This window comes from Carassius auratus, chromosome 39 (assembly GCF_003368295.1).
Source record: "Carassius auratus strain Wakin chromosome 39, ASM336829v1, whole genome shotgun sequence".
Taxonomy (NCBI): Eukaryota; Metazoa; Chordata; class Actinopteri; order Cypriniformes; family Cyprinidae; genus Carassius; species Carassius auratus.
Genome location: NC_039281.1, coordinates 4,248,806 through 4,263,312, shown reverse-complemented (window position 1 = coordinate 4,263,312; position 14,507 = coordinate 4,248,806). Strand labels below are relative to the sequence as shown.

The 14,507-nt window shown below is 35.9% G+C and overlaps 1 protein-coding gene across 2 annotated transcripts in view; it reads left to right on the top strand.

Moving 5' to 3' along the window:
- The window catches only part of LOC113057734 (glutamate receptor 1-like), a 63,613-nt gene that overhangs the window by 36,496 nt on the left and 12,610 nt on the right, over window positions 1-14,507 (top strand). For both annotated transcript variants that reach the window (XM_026225233.1, XM_026225234.1), the window contains exons 10-11: window positions 366-572; window positions 1,069-1,502. In XM_026225233.1, coding sequence (XP_026081018.1) covers window positions 366-572; window positions 1,069-1,502 — 641 coding nt within the window. The remainder of the gene's footprint in view (window positions 1-365; window positions 573-1,068; window positions 1,503-14,507) is intronic.

Below are 14,507 nucleotides of genomic sequence, written 5' to 3'. Positions count from 1 at the left end.
AAACCTGTCAAGGTCACCATGTTTTAAGTAATATGCTTCCATAGTGCTTACTTCTATTGCATTAGACTAAATTTTCATTTCTCCCATTGAAATCAGTTGAGGGGTCTACATAGCCTGTTGTTTCACATCTGATACAAAGTGCCTTCAATTGATTTTTCTTTCTTATCTTATCTTCCCATGTCTGTCTAAAATGAAATATATTATACATACGTCATATGTATAATATGTAAAATTTGTGTAATATTGTGTCTAACTTTCTAACAAAATTAACATTTTTAGTTTAGAATATCAGGTCTGTTACACAAACATAGTGTAAATAATTGTTGTCCACTGTATATGGCTGTCTACCTGTGTGTCCTGACTAGGAATCGCCATATGTCATGCTGAAGAAGAACCATGAGCAGTTTACTGGAAATGATAAGTATGAAGGTTACAGTGTGGAACTGGCAGCTGAGATAGCCAAACACGTGGGATACCACTACATAATCAAGATAGTGGCTGATGGAAAATATGGAGCCAGAGATCCTGAGACCATGATGTGGAATGGAATGGTTGGAGAGCTTGTCTATGGTGTAAGTGCTACATCTTATTTTCCCAGGTCTGAATGTCTGTAAAGCTTTAAGGACTAATGCAAGAGAGCATAAAAAGCCCAATATATTTTACCAGTTATGCCACTGATGCAGAAAATCATCTGGTTTTAAAATCTGAATAATTGTAATCAACATTCCTGTACTGCGTAATCTAATCATTTGTATAGAAATCCAGACTTCAATTAAAGGAGTTTTGAGTAATTGAACCGAAAAGGTTAATATTTTCAACACAGAAATAATAACACAGAATGAGAAAATTCTTCCTGGAAAGATGTCTAGATAGAGTTTGAGAGGTTAGAAAAAGTCCACTCTATATTTATAGTACACCCATTTCCAATAAAAACAACAAGTAAGTTTAATGACTCGAGTGGGCATGTGTCCTAACTTTGTCCTTTCCTGGTCCCATGTGTAATTTAATTACATATTTTACAATATATATTTAGTAGTTATTGCAATAAAATTATATATTCTTCTGTAGAAAGCTGACGTAGCTGTGGCCCCACTGACCATCACTCTGGTCAGGGAGGAAGTCATTGATTTCTCCAAGCCCTTCATGAGCCTTGGCATCTCCATCATGATTAAAAAGCCCACCAAGTCCAAGCCTGGTGTGTTCTCCTTCCTGGACCCTCTGGCTTATGAGATCTGGATGTGTATTGTGTTCGCCTACATTGGCGTGAGCGTGGTGCTTTTCCTTGTCAGCCGCTTCAGTCCCTACGAGTGGCACGCAGATGACTGTGATGAAGGAGCTGAGCAGAACCCTAATCAGCCCTCCTCTTCATCCGCCCAGCCGGGTCAGGGCCAGCAGAACCAGAACCAGCAGAGTCAGGAGCAGACCAATGAGTTTGGCATCTTCAACAGTCTCTGGTTCTCATTGGGAGCTTTCATGCAGCAGGGCTGTGATATTTCCCCCAGGTAAGATGGCAGTTTGTTTTTGTTTTGTGTTTTTGCAAATGGTTTTGTTTCAGGATTTCATATTGGACATAAATTGGTGACTGAACAAAGAAATTGTGTACAATGCCCAAATGTGTGAACAACAAATTGTCTGCAAAATTTAACACATTAATTAATTGGTTTCTAATTTATTTTATTTTTTTTACTTTGCAAATTTTTGTTCATGGTTCATTGCATATGAGGGCATATCATGCAACCTGTCCATGTATTTGTCTAATTTGCACAGCATGAAATGTTTATTTTTCCGGCTTACTCTGCTACACCATGTATTCTTAGTGTTGCATTATGATGATTTTTTTCATCATGTCTCATTTATGTTTAGATTTCAGTTGCAAATGATGCAATTGCTCACAGTAATCATATAGATTCCCTTTGTTGAAGATGTTCAAATCTTTCTTAAATGTTTGGGGTCTAGTGATTTCTCAGAGACACTGCTGTTGTGTCGCTCTTGGCAGATTACTGAATTGTGTTTGTAGTGCAGTCATTTCTCATTTTCACAGCTGGTTTGTGGTACATGGCAGTATTTCTGAAGATCTGATAGAGCTGCACATCCACTTGGACCGGACACAAACCTAATGCCATGGTGTCTAATGAGAGGAAGACAGCAGCACTTTGAAAGGCAGTTTAAAGTGCTGTGAGTGCTGCATTGCTTTTACTCTTTGCTCAGGCCTGGAGATGAAATGCCCCTCTCTACACAGTTACTGGACTTAAAAAGGTCACCAATTAAAATCCTAATTAATAGGGTGTGAAGCTGGCAACAGGAGGTCAATGGCTCTGGGTTTTAAAGGAACAGCGCGGGATAGGACAGTAGGTCTCCGAGAGAGAGAAATGTCATTAGCCGTGTTTCCACTATCGAGCTAGGACCGGGCGTGCTAGTGCGTGCCAGGGCCAGTCGCGTTTCCACTGTCACTTCCGGGGCTTGATCGTGCCTCGCCGGGGCTTCCTCGGGGCCAACGGCCAGGTTTTTTCGGCCCGACGAAATCCTTGGGCCAAAGCGGGCCAGCTGGGGCTAGAGGAGGGGTTATGAACAAAGGCGGAGTTTCTCAGCGTCTGGAGAGCGTCAGCGCGGATCATTTCAGAAAGATAACAGCTTTAACACCAGCATTAAAGACGTTTTAAAATAAGTTGAGCTCAAAACTCACTCTTAGTTAGCAGCAAGTGTTTGAAATAACTTGATCCGATGTGGATTATAATCACTAAACAAGGCAGAAATATTTATAAGCGACATAAAAGACTATGCACGCTAAACATTAACGTTACACAGTAGGTAAACATGTTAAATATGACCGCTTGGATAAATCAGACGTCAGCTTCTTATTCTCTATCACAATTGTGTAATTATTAAGTAACATTTTATCTGTCGTCTCGTTTCAAGAGTTTAGCTCCACGTTGCATATCATCAAAATATAATAATGATTTTTGTTCGGAGCTTTTATAAAAATAGCCAGTCTGCACTGCAGATCATTTCAGAAAGATAACAGCTTTAACACCAGCATTAAACACTTTTTTTTTTAAATAAGTCGAGCTCAAAACTCTCTTTCAGTCAGCAGCGAGTTTTTGAAATAACTTAAAATAACTTGATCCAGATATGCACGCTAGATATGCACGCTAAACATGTTACCATAGTAACCATGGTAAAATATGACCGCTTGAAGAAATCAGACGTCAGCTTCTTATTCTCTATCACAGTCGTGTATTTATTTAGTAACTTATATTATCTGTCACAAGCCTCGTCTCGAGAGTTTATCTCACGTTGCCTATCATAAAAGAATATAGCCTAATAATGTTTTTTTGTTCGGGAGCTTTTATAAAAATAGAGATATTATCATTCATTCTAAATATGACGGCTACTGTGGCTAATAAACAGAAAAAGACTCGACTGAATGAGCAGGCTATTTTCATAAGCGTTAAAAATAAATGAATAAAATAGAAATAAGTGTATTTATGTTTGATTAATTTTGAGTCCTGATAAATTAAATCAATTCTATAGTTAAAACATCGATGCTTTTGAATTTGAATATATAACAAAGCATGCAAACAAACGGCCATTTTTATCATGTTTGTTTTGTGATCGCGCATGTTCCAGTGACTTATTTCTTAGTTTTCTGATAACTTCTCTTTGATGGTGAAATGATGGGGTTGCATGACGTTGTTCTGAGAGGCGTGTAAAGGGCGTGTTTTAGTGACGTGCAGCGGTGCTTCAAGCTCCACGGTGGAAACCCTTCGCTATTCTGGCCTCGTGCTACTGGCCCGGGGCTATGAGCCCCGCCCGGCCCGCTTTAAGCCCTGGCTCGCACTGGCCCGACAGTGGAAATGCGGCTATTGACTGAGTACAGGCAACACATTTAAGTCTAGTTGATGCTTAAAGCTAACATTACACACAGATACAATTAATGTCAATGTCACTTTTATTTATATAGCACCATTCAAACAACACATGTTGACCAATGTGCTTTACACCATCTCAATAAAACAATACAACAATATTAGGACAAACTGATTAAAAAATATAAATAGTAATAATCATTATCATCAAATAGATGAATAGGCCATTTCAAAAAAGTGTGTCTTAAGTTGTACTTTAAAAAAACATGTACAGAATCAGCGTCCCTAACATGTGGTGGTAAGCTTATGTGGTTTATATAAGATTTCAAAAAATACAAATATATATATACATGTACATGGTTAATTAAAAAAAACATGGTTACTATAGTTAAACCATGCTAAGTTTTATAATAAAACCCTGGTAAATTTTTGTGAAGGTTGTTTGGGTCTCCTTGAAACATTTCCTCTGGTCTGTTACTTGAAGCACATTTCTGTATTTGGTTGTGTTGTGAGTATTTGCAGTATGTTTCTTTATTTGGTTGTGTTGTAAGTGTTTGCAGTGTGTTTCTGTATTTGGTTGTTTTGTGAGTATTTGCAGTGCATTTCAGTATATCGTCATGTCATGAGCATTTGCAGCGCGTTTCTCTATTTGGTTGTTTTGCAAGTATTTGTGGCACATTTCAGTTTTTGGTTGTTTTTTGAGTACTTGCAGTGTATTTCTCTATTTGGTTGTTTTGTGAGTATTTGCAGTGGTTTTCTCTATTTGGTTGTGTCGTGAGTATTTGCATTGCATTTTTGTTTTTGGTTGGTTTGTGCGTATTTGCAGTGCATTTCTGTATTTGGTTATGTCATGAATATTTGCAGTGCATTTCTGTATTTGGTTGTTTTGTGAGTACTTGCAGTGTATTTCTGTATTTGGTTGTTTTGTGAGTATTTGCACTGCATTTCTTTGTTTGGTTGTGTCATGAATATTTGCAGTGCATTTCTGTATTTGGTTGTTTTGTGAGTATTTGCAGTGCTTTTCTCTATTTGGTTGTGCCGTGAGTATTTGCATTGCATTTTTGTTTTTGGTTGGTTTGTGCGTATTTGCAGTGCGTTTCTGTATTTGGTTGTTTTGCGAGTATTTGCAGTGTGTTTCTGTATTTGGTTGTTTTGCGAGTATTTGCAGTGCATTTCTGTATTTGGTTATGTCATGAGCATGTGCAGCGCGTTTCTGTATTTGGTTATTTTGTAAGTATTTGCAGTTTATTTCTGTATTTGATTGAGTCGTGAGTATTTGCAGCGTGTTTCTGTATTTGGTTGTGTTGTGAATTTTTGCAACACATTTCTCTATTTTGTTATGTCCTGAGTATTTGCAGCATGTTTCTATATTTGGTTGTGAGTTTTTGCAGTGTGTTCCTGTATTTGGTTGTATTGTTAATATTTGCAGCACATATATTTTCAAACTGATGAATAGATGTTCTCTTAATTTGCTGGTGCTTTTCTATTTGCATATGCTTTCTTAAATTTTAGCTCTCTTGGTCACCATAGATTATTAATGAACAGATTTCATTCAGTATTGATATTCATTAAGTATCAATAGAATCAGTTCAGAGTAGTTGAAAATGAATTTTCAAGAAGATTTGTCTACATATCACTGTTATCTTAGGAACAGGCTAATGCTAAATTCTTTTGGAATCAGTTAAGTGTGCTGTGCATTTTATGTGAGGATCTGACATAAAGCGAGTCACTTTTGCATTTCTGTTTCAATTACAATGCTGCCTATGTAGATAGAAGAAAGCAAGGCAGCTCATAGTGATTTGGAACAGAGCTCATATAATGTTTTTTGCAGTTTTTTGAATGTCATTCCATCAACACAGCGATAATTATACCCTTTCTTTTTTGGAAGGGACAATTACTTCTTTAAGTATAATTACAAATTGGTACATTGGCAGGGAGTCTAAGAATCTAAGCTGTGGTGAGTAAATCATGAGTTCAGTTTCACAGGTAACATCTCTCACACGTTTTAGCATGGGTTTTATGTTCATCAGCGCTTGCAGCTATATTACAGTGTACACTTTGGAAACCATGAGTGCTCACTTTTAGCTGTCAGTATTGTTATGTAATTCTTGTCATTTAGTTGATAACCGATTTGTCTACAAGAGCGAAAACAAAAGCAAGGTGTTGATAATTATTTTTGAATTCTTACATGCCATTGAGGACAGTGACTGTCCTAATCAAGGTAGTTTGTGCTGACTATGCTGTCACTTTGGTTCCCTGTGTGCACTGCAATATTAATAAATTATACTGCAGCAGAACCACAACAGTATTGCAAGCCTCCTTCCTCCATAACTGTTTTGTTACAGTCATTACTATTCAAAAGTTTGAAGTCAGTAAGATTTTTTTATGTTTAGAAAAGTTTATTATTCATTAAGGCAGCATCTATCTGTAAATGTATCTGTAAAATTTTAATTTTATTACAATTTAAGCAATTTAGATCTATATATAGATCTAAATTATATATATATATATATATATTTAAAAATTTAATTTATTCCTTTTTATTATTATTTTTGTAATAATGTAAAAGTCTTTAATTTCACTTCTGATCAAATGAATGCATCCTTGCTAAATAAAAGTATTATTTTATGAGTATAAATATACAGTATATATTACTCTCATTAATTACCACTGCCAGACTAGCTCTTTCTCATCAATTACAATGGATAAGAAAACATTTATTAAAAGTAAAAGTTACAGTACAGCCAATGAGATGGTCAATTAACATGCACTCTTATCCAATAATGCAGTGCAATTTTTTTGCAAGTAATTTGCTGTTTTGGTGTGGAAAATGATCTTAACCTGCACTGATTCAGTGATAAATCTTGTACAATTCTGTACAGTCTGTCATCCAGCATGTCAGAACATACAGACAGTGTATGTCTCTGTGAGCTCCTGTATGAATTGATTGTTCTGTCTCAGCAGTGGTGTTGAAATGTCAGTGGTGTGAAGGAGAGCAGCACGCCACTTTCCTGTGAATGTCTTCTGTGATGGGGCATGGAGAGGCTTCAGAGGATCTTAATTAGACTGTGTCATTCCTCCGTCATTTCTCGCCGTGGCTCAGACTCTGCAGAGTGGAATCAACAATGTTGTAGTGGTTATACCTTCTCTCTCTGTATCACTGAAGTTCTATAAACAAGTGAGGACGGGCTGCAGATGGCATGTCTGCATTGCGGGTGAACATGTTTTGCTGTCTTGATCACGTCACCTCAGACACTGCTGGATGAGCAGCCATGCCTGACTGGATATTCATGATTCTGTTTGTGTGATGACATTTAATTAGTAATGAGAGGAGAGAGTGGACGATGCAAACATGGAAGCTGCATTAACAACTTGCATTATGCTTCTTTAATCATGGATAGTCAGAGGCAGAGCTCCTCTCTGTGTTCATGTGCATTTGAATTTACACAATAAGCCCTCCCATTTAATGAACGCTGATGGGCTGAATGGTGAGTGGTCTGGCCAATCGATGGTAACAGTCAGACTATGGTTTGCCCATTCATGTGCTATTTATTCTTTGGGAGAAAAACATCCCTGTTCAAATGTCATATCTGTCACTCAAACCTTCCCAACAGGCCTAATTTATGCAAGCCACTCAAGATAATGTTTATCTTCTCACAAAGGTGCCCACAATCTCATATCTCATGTTACACTTCCCTTCCCTTCGACTGTCTATATATATATATATAGAGAGAGAGAGAGAGAGAGTATATATATATATATATGTGTGTGTGTGTGTGTGTGTGTGTGTGTGTGTGTGTGCTAGTGCTGTCAACTTGATTAATCCCATCCAAAATAAAAGTTGGTGTTTACATAATACATTTGAAATAAGAAATATGTAATATATATTTATGTATATTTATATATAATATAAATCATATATAGATATGAATATATCTATATACATTATATCTCTTACATTTATTTATATGTACATACAAATATACACAGTAAAGACATATATTAAAGGTGACCATACGTCCCCTTTTTTTTTCCCGGACATGTCCTCTTTTTGGACCTAAAAAATCTATCTGGACAGGATTTCTTAATCGCCCAAAATGTCCAGGGTTAGGGGTTTTTTTTTTTTTCGTGTCCATTCCTTTAAACATTTTAATATTGTATATAATTTTGATGCATCAGATGCATCTAAGTATGCTGAGTATTTAAATCTCTTTTGAATGAGCACTTTTCTCTTTCACTTTCACTTTCTATCTCACAATCACACGCACTCTGTGTTAAGGGAGCACAAATTACAAGATCAGATATTTGTCAATGAGTTTAGGATCAGTTAAGCTACAAATACTCCAGCATGGTCTTGCCAGTCATCTCTCCTTATTGTTGACCTGAGATCAGTCAAATCTGACTCCTGCAGGTCGTTGGATGCAGGGTTGCCAAGTACGTGTTTTTTTTTCACAGAATTAGGCTACTTTTAAACTGTTGCCATTGGTTGATTTTCAGTCCTTTATCATTTCAAGAAACTGCTGAAAACACATCTCTTTCGTCTTCTTTTGACTATCTATTCTTTCTACTTTTTTCTTTTTCTTTTTTTTTTTTTATAAATAATGACCTTCTAACACAAGGATTATGTATTCTTTTTCATTTATTTCTACTTGTTTAATTTTTATTTATAAAAAATAAACAAGAAAGCAAAAGAGAGCTTTAAATATATTTATGCTCTCCAAGGCTGCATTTATTTGTTAAGAAATACAGAAAAACCTAATATTGGGGGTAAGTCATTAATTACAAACATTTTCATTTTAGGGTGGAGTACCCCTTTAAGTGTGCCTGTTAATTATTTTAGATCAACATATGTACGTTATGTTCTTTTCTAAATCTTTCCAGTCACTTCATGGTTCATAGACTCTGGCAGGAATCCCCCATAGTCCCCCATAGACATGCTCCCACTCACATTGTCCCTTGTGTCATGCTTGATTTGCTCTTCTAAGCTCTGCAGTACCTCCATCACTCCTTTCCATTTAGTCTTTGCTTGGCTCTTTTTGTCCTTCTATGTTCCAGAAGTGCACAGCAGGTCAGTTCAGGTGATCTGTACTTTGAGCAGAACACATCTAGTAGTTGAGTGGTTCATGGATCCTGTTACATTGATAATGGCTCCTTTCCATACCTCCCAGTACCCTGCCAACAATGGCACATCAAAAGTCATTTTGTGTCATCACACCAACACACACAACTGCATTTTAGTGGCCAACATCACACCTGTTACAGTGATTAAGTTTGTTGAGGATAAAATATTGCTCTACTCGTCATTTTGAGCTGTTTTTTTTTTTTTTTTTGGTATTTCTGTGCTCACTTGACATATTTATCTACATATATGAAATCTAAACATCAAAGCTGATTTTTTCAGCATCATTACTCCAGTCTTCAGTGTCACATGATCCTTAAGAATTCATTCTAATATGCTGATTTGTTGCTTGAAAACATTTTGTATAATCATTGTTGAAAACAGTTTCACTGCTTAATATTTGTGGAAACTGTGATACTTTTATAAGGATTCTTTAATTATAATGTTCAATAGAATCGCATTCGCTTAAAAAAAAAATTTAAATAATGATTTGTAAAATATTGTATGAAATACTGAAATGATTCAGAAGTGGTTAAATATTTCCCCCCACATTAGATCCATTATGACAACAATTATATTTGTTTGGCAATGCAGATTGATGTTTAAGTCCAGCGTGTCATTTTAGTTGTAATATTCATGCTTCTGTGGTGCTTGCTTGGTTTTTTTTTATGTTTCATTTAAACTCTTAAAATTACTGTCTTTCCTTCTTAGTGTTGCTTTTAGCTAACTGTATCATAGTCAAAGACCAATAAAGACAGAATTAAAAGATACTGTCAAGACATGCTTTTTAGGAGAAGATAAAAGTCGGATGAGGTCTGTTTTTTCTAACTGCATTGTGCAACAGGCCCCCTTGAAGAGAGAGCATGTACATAAGAACAGCAACAGTTTTCTTTTTAATTATCTTCAGTGAAGCAGTCCCTAGACGAGTCCACTTAGACTTTGTTTTGCAGTTCTCTCTGCATTTCCTCTGAGGAGTTACATCCCTTGTTAGTTATTTAGAGAAACTTTCAGAGTCAGTGTCCAGTGTTTTGCATATTTACTTAGGCGCTCATGATCTGCCTCAAATCAGCTCATTTATTTCCAATGAAATAACTGTCTTCCTGCGCTATTATCTTATTTCGGTTAATAAAATAACAGAAATTACATGAAAACATTCCCAAAATGTATAACTTTATGAAACCTTCGGAAACTTATATTTTCACAATGATCCTGCACTCTTGCTCATATGATATTTATCAAATATTACACAATAGACTGTCTTTTAAGTGTCTGACTGTCTGATTTACTCAACCTCATGCTGTACCAAACCTGTATGACTTTTTTTATAAAACAAACAAAAAATACTGTTGTGAAAAAAACTGATTTTAGTAATAATAAAACAGGACGTGAGAAAAAAATTAAACAAATTTGATAGAGACCATAGTATAATTATGAATGAGCCTACCTTTTTTATTTGTGTATTTCTTTATAGAAATACATTTCTTTTTTTAAATCAAAAGTTGTTAATCTAGTTATTGCACTCAACTAACATTAACAGTGAACAATAGCACTTTTAGTAGCTAACATTAACAAAAGTTAATAAATTATCTGATATATATATATATACATGTAGCTGATATTTAGTTAATTAATGTTTATCAATGTATTAATAAAAATGAGACCTTATTGTTATTCAGTATAGTCATCTATTTCAAATTCTCACCAGTAAAAAAAAAAGCATTTCTGTGTGGGACTTTGGTAGAGACAGTTCAGAGATAGAGAAACAGATATTCAATTCAATGACGGAGACTGATGAAAAGAGAAAACACAGCGGACAAACAGTGAGCTTCTCCATGCTGCACAGATGCATGCTGGCCGTAGACGGCGTTCAGTCAGTTCAGCGTTGACGGACAAGCTGCTTGGTGACAAAACCCATCTTAGCTGCCTGTTTGGAGAGAAGAGAATGCTGCCATGGCAACGCTGAAAGACATGGGTGTTTCCTCTGGAGTGGCACAGCTCACAGTGTGATTTGTGTTTTGTAGATGCATACTGTGTCTAATGCTGGTTCTAGATGTGTACTGTGTGTGTTGTTGCAGAGAGAGTCAATATCTGTGCAACCTTATTTTGAACAGGGCATTGCAGAAAATCATGGCTATAATTTATATAGCACAGGAGGGCAGTTTTACACTTACACATCTGTCTAAATACGAGACTCTGAGCTAAGCTTGTTTAATAAAGATCTGTGAGATTTATAGAATTAAAAGTGCACAAATAAACCACAGCAGCTTCATACAGAGCTTGAGAAACGAGCGTATTGTGCAGACATTTGTGAAACCTCTCACAGTTTTTCTCTCATTTAATTGCAGTCGTTTTCTGTAAACGGCATTTGCATAATCGTCTCATTCCATACATGCAGATCGTAAATACTGACCTCGTGAGGAAGAGGGAGCGGCGTTGTGGATTTAAGTACGGAGAGATTTTGACATGTGACCAGGAATGAGATCAGTGTGTCAGCTTCACACCGCTCAAACGGTGCCCGGCGAAAGCTGTCAAACAACATCATAGCTGTGAGCTGCAATTCCCTCCGCCACCTTTGAATTTCTGGTGCCCAAGCCTCTAGGACACATTTTGCCTGTGGTGTATTTTCAGAGTTTGACTTTCACAGCCCTCTGATGTTTTGCATGGGTTTAAGAATGATCTGAAAACTGGGAGGGAAACATAAACATTATTAGCCTAGCTCATGAATATTAATTAGGTGATTAACTGGTTTGCTTTAAATGCACTTTAGTAGGCACCGGCTATATAAGGATTACCATGCATTAATTGTGTTTTCATTTATTCTCCTGATATTGCCAATTGGCAAAGGCTTCTGCCTGAGCTTAAAGCTGTTTTTGTTTTTTTACACTGTCGATTACATTTTCTTATTTGCATTATGGCCAAGCAAAGCTTTTCTCTGTATAAATGTGCTTCTGTAATCAAGACAATTTTATATTTGCATTAAAATAGGAATGCTTAAATACATATATTTTAGTTCTAATCTTTTAATCATCGTGTAACATGCAACGAGTTTTAACATGAGTTTATAGTTCCCAATGTTATTTTAGTATCATTTATATACTATTGTAGTATTTATTAAGATTATGCATTTGCTTTTATTTTTATATTTTCAGTTTTCATTCTAATTTAACATTAAGTTTTAATAATTATAATGTCATTTTTTGGGGGGTTTTATTTTTGTTAAATATACAAATTTAGCTTTAATTTAGCTTTAATTGCCTTAGCTTAAAAATGTTTTTCTTTAGTTACAAAATCTAAATGTCTAATATTTGAATGTTTTTCATCTCTAATAAAATAGTTAAACTATTTTTTTAAATAGCTTTTCCATCTATTTTATTTCATCTTTGTCAGTGTAAAGCTAGTTTAAGATGTGTCACATTAAGCCTACTTTGTGCAACATTCTCCAGTGTTTCAAATATCTAGTAATTAAATCATAATACTGAAATTACTAATCAAAGACATCATTTAGTATTGAATCGTCCATATTATATTCTAAAAACAAATGTGCTTTCTCTTTTGATTATTTTGTTACTTGGCGGTTGTAAATATGGCACACTGTATTTGTCAGAATATGTATGGGTAATTAGCTCATATGAATTATGAGGCTGAATAAACAGCAGACACAACACATCAGCATCTTCATCAGACCAGTTTCGCTGGTGAATGCACTTCGGCACGTCCTGTCATGAATCTTTTTTATGGTGCAGCTTGGTCACGCTGAATATTGATTTACCAGCGTCATTACATTATAATACTGCTGTGTACTAAACCATTCAGAGAATAAATATCCCATCCTACACTAGGTGCTTACATAGCTTTCTGTGTACAGCTATATTTGTAAACACATTTCACACAATGAGAGGGAATGGAAATGAAAAATAGACATGAATGAGGTTTTAAAATCAATCTTAATATACCTGTTGACTATCCTGGACACCCTCTGTCAAGGTAGATTCACCATGGTTAACCCTGGTCTTTACTCCAGCAGAGAGAGAAGATTATGCCGCCCGGCTGCCAGGAACTCAGGGGAGAGCGGCCTTGGTTTTGTTTATGCCCTCTAATCCTGCAGATAGACCTTCTAGAACTCCCTCGGAGATGTTAAACTGATCTCGTATGCTTGCCTGAGCTTCATTCAGGTCATAGGATTAGAGCCCATCCCAAAGGTCTGGCAGAAACTGAGAGATGTTTAAAAAGTATTCTTGTTTCATGGTGTTCTGGATTCAGGATTTGGCCAGGGGTGAAATTGTTCTTCCTTTTTTGAAACCTTGTGAAATTGGAATTTGTCACCGAAGATATCTCGATCCAGCTCTTGAAGAATAAAATACATTTTCCGTTATGCTCTTTCTCTTAAATACACATTTATTCACTCTTTTGACAATCGCTGCACATTCACAGGGTTCACAGGTTCACAGGTTTATCGCAATCTGGTTCTGCCTAAATGATTAAACTGTGCATTTGTTTTTGTTTTTATGTGTTTTATCTGAGCAGCTTTTCCTGTTCCACCACACATATCGAACCACTACTCTCCCTGGAACCTTTTCCACACACCATTGTTGTGTGCTGCTTATAAGCTCACTTGAGCAAGAGAGAGAGAGACCCATCCTTGGGGATTTGGACAAGTCTTTTTTTCATTTTTTTTTCATTATTGGTTAAAGTGCAATTACAGTGGCAGCAGAGTGCTCTCATCACCATTAGTCCCTGGCAATTAATATGCATATATTCATTTAACATACTGGCAACTTTTTAAAAGTGAGATTAATGCGCTGCTGGTGAGTTGCACTGTGATGGGCCTTATCTCGTTTCAGCACATTTCTCTAAGAGTTTATAGCTGAGTAGAGACAGAGAGCAGTGTATCAAACAGACTAGACCTCCAACTACTGTAAGCATCAACGTGTGCATGGAGAAGCCACACAAGCACGCAGCCCAGGGTTTGTTATATATGGTTAGGATGTAGAAAATCTTCAGTGCTCCACTGAATGGGATTAGATTTTTTGAATGAGTTCACCTGATAAACTCATAATGGATCTCCATTTGAGCATGAGATTTCCATTAGTTTCTCTGAATTATTGTAGCAGAACAGATACAAAATATTCAGTTCATCCTGAATAAAATTATGGCTGATAAACTGATAATTATGTTCATGTTATGGCTGATAACCAATAAATGACTGAAATGGCTGATTTCTGAAGGATCAAGTGACTGTGAAGACTGGAGTAGTTTCTTTCTTTTTTTTTTCTTTTTTTTTTTTGATCAAAAAAAAAAAAGCAGACTCTCAGAAACAACTTAAAAATTGTACCAACCCCAAACTTTTAATAAAACACTAAAAATTTAAATCTGTCATTTTAAATGCTACAAGTGAATTTAGGCATTATACCATTAAATGTACACTTCGAAAAATGTATGTACATTTTTACATTTGCTAAGGATTTACGGTTGCACTTTATTTTACAGTACGTGTACTAACATGTACTTATAGTGTACTTACA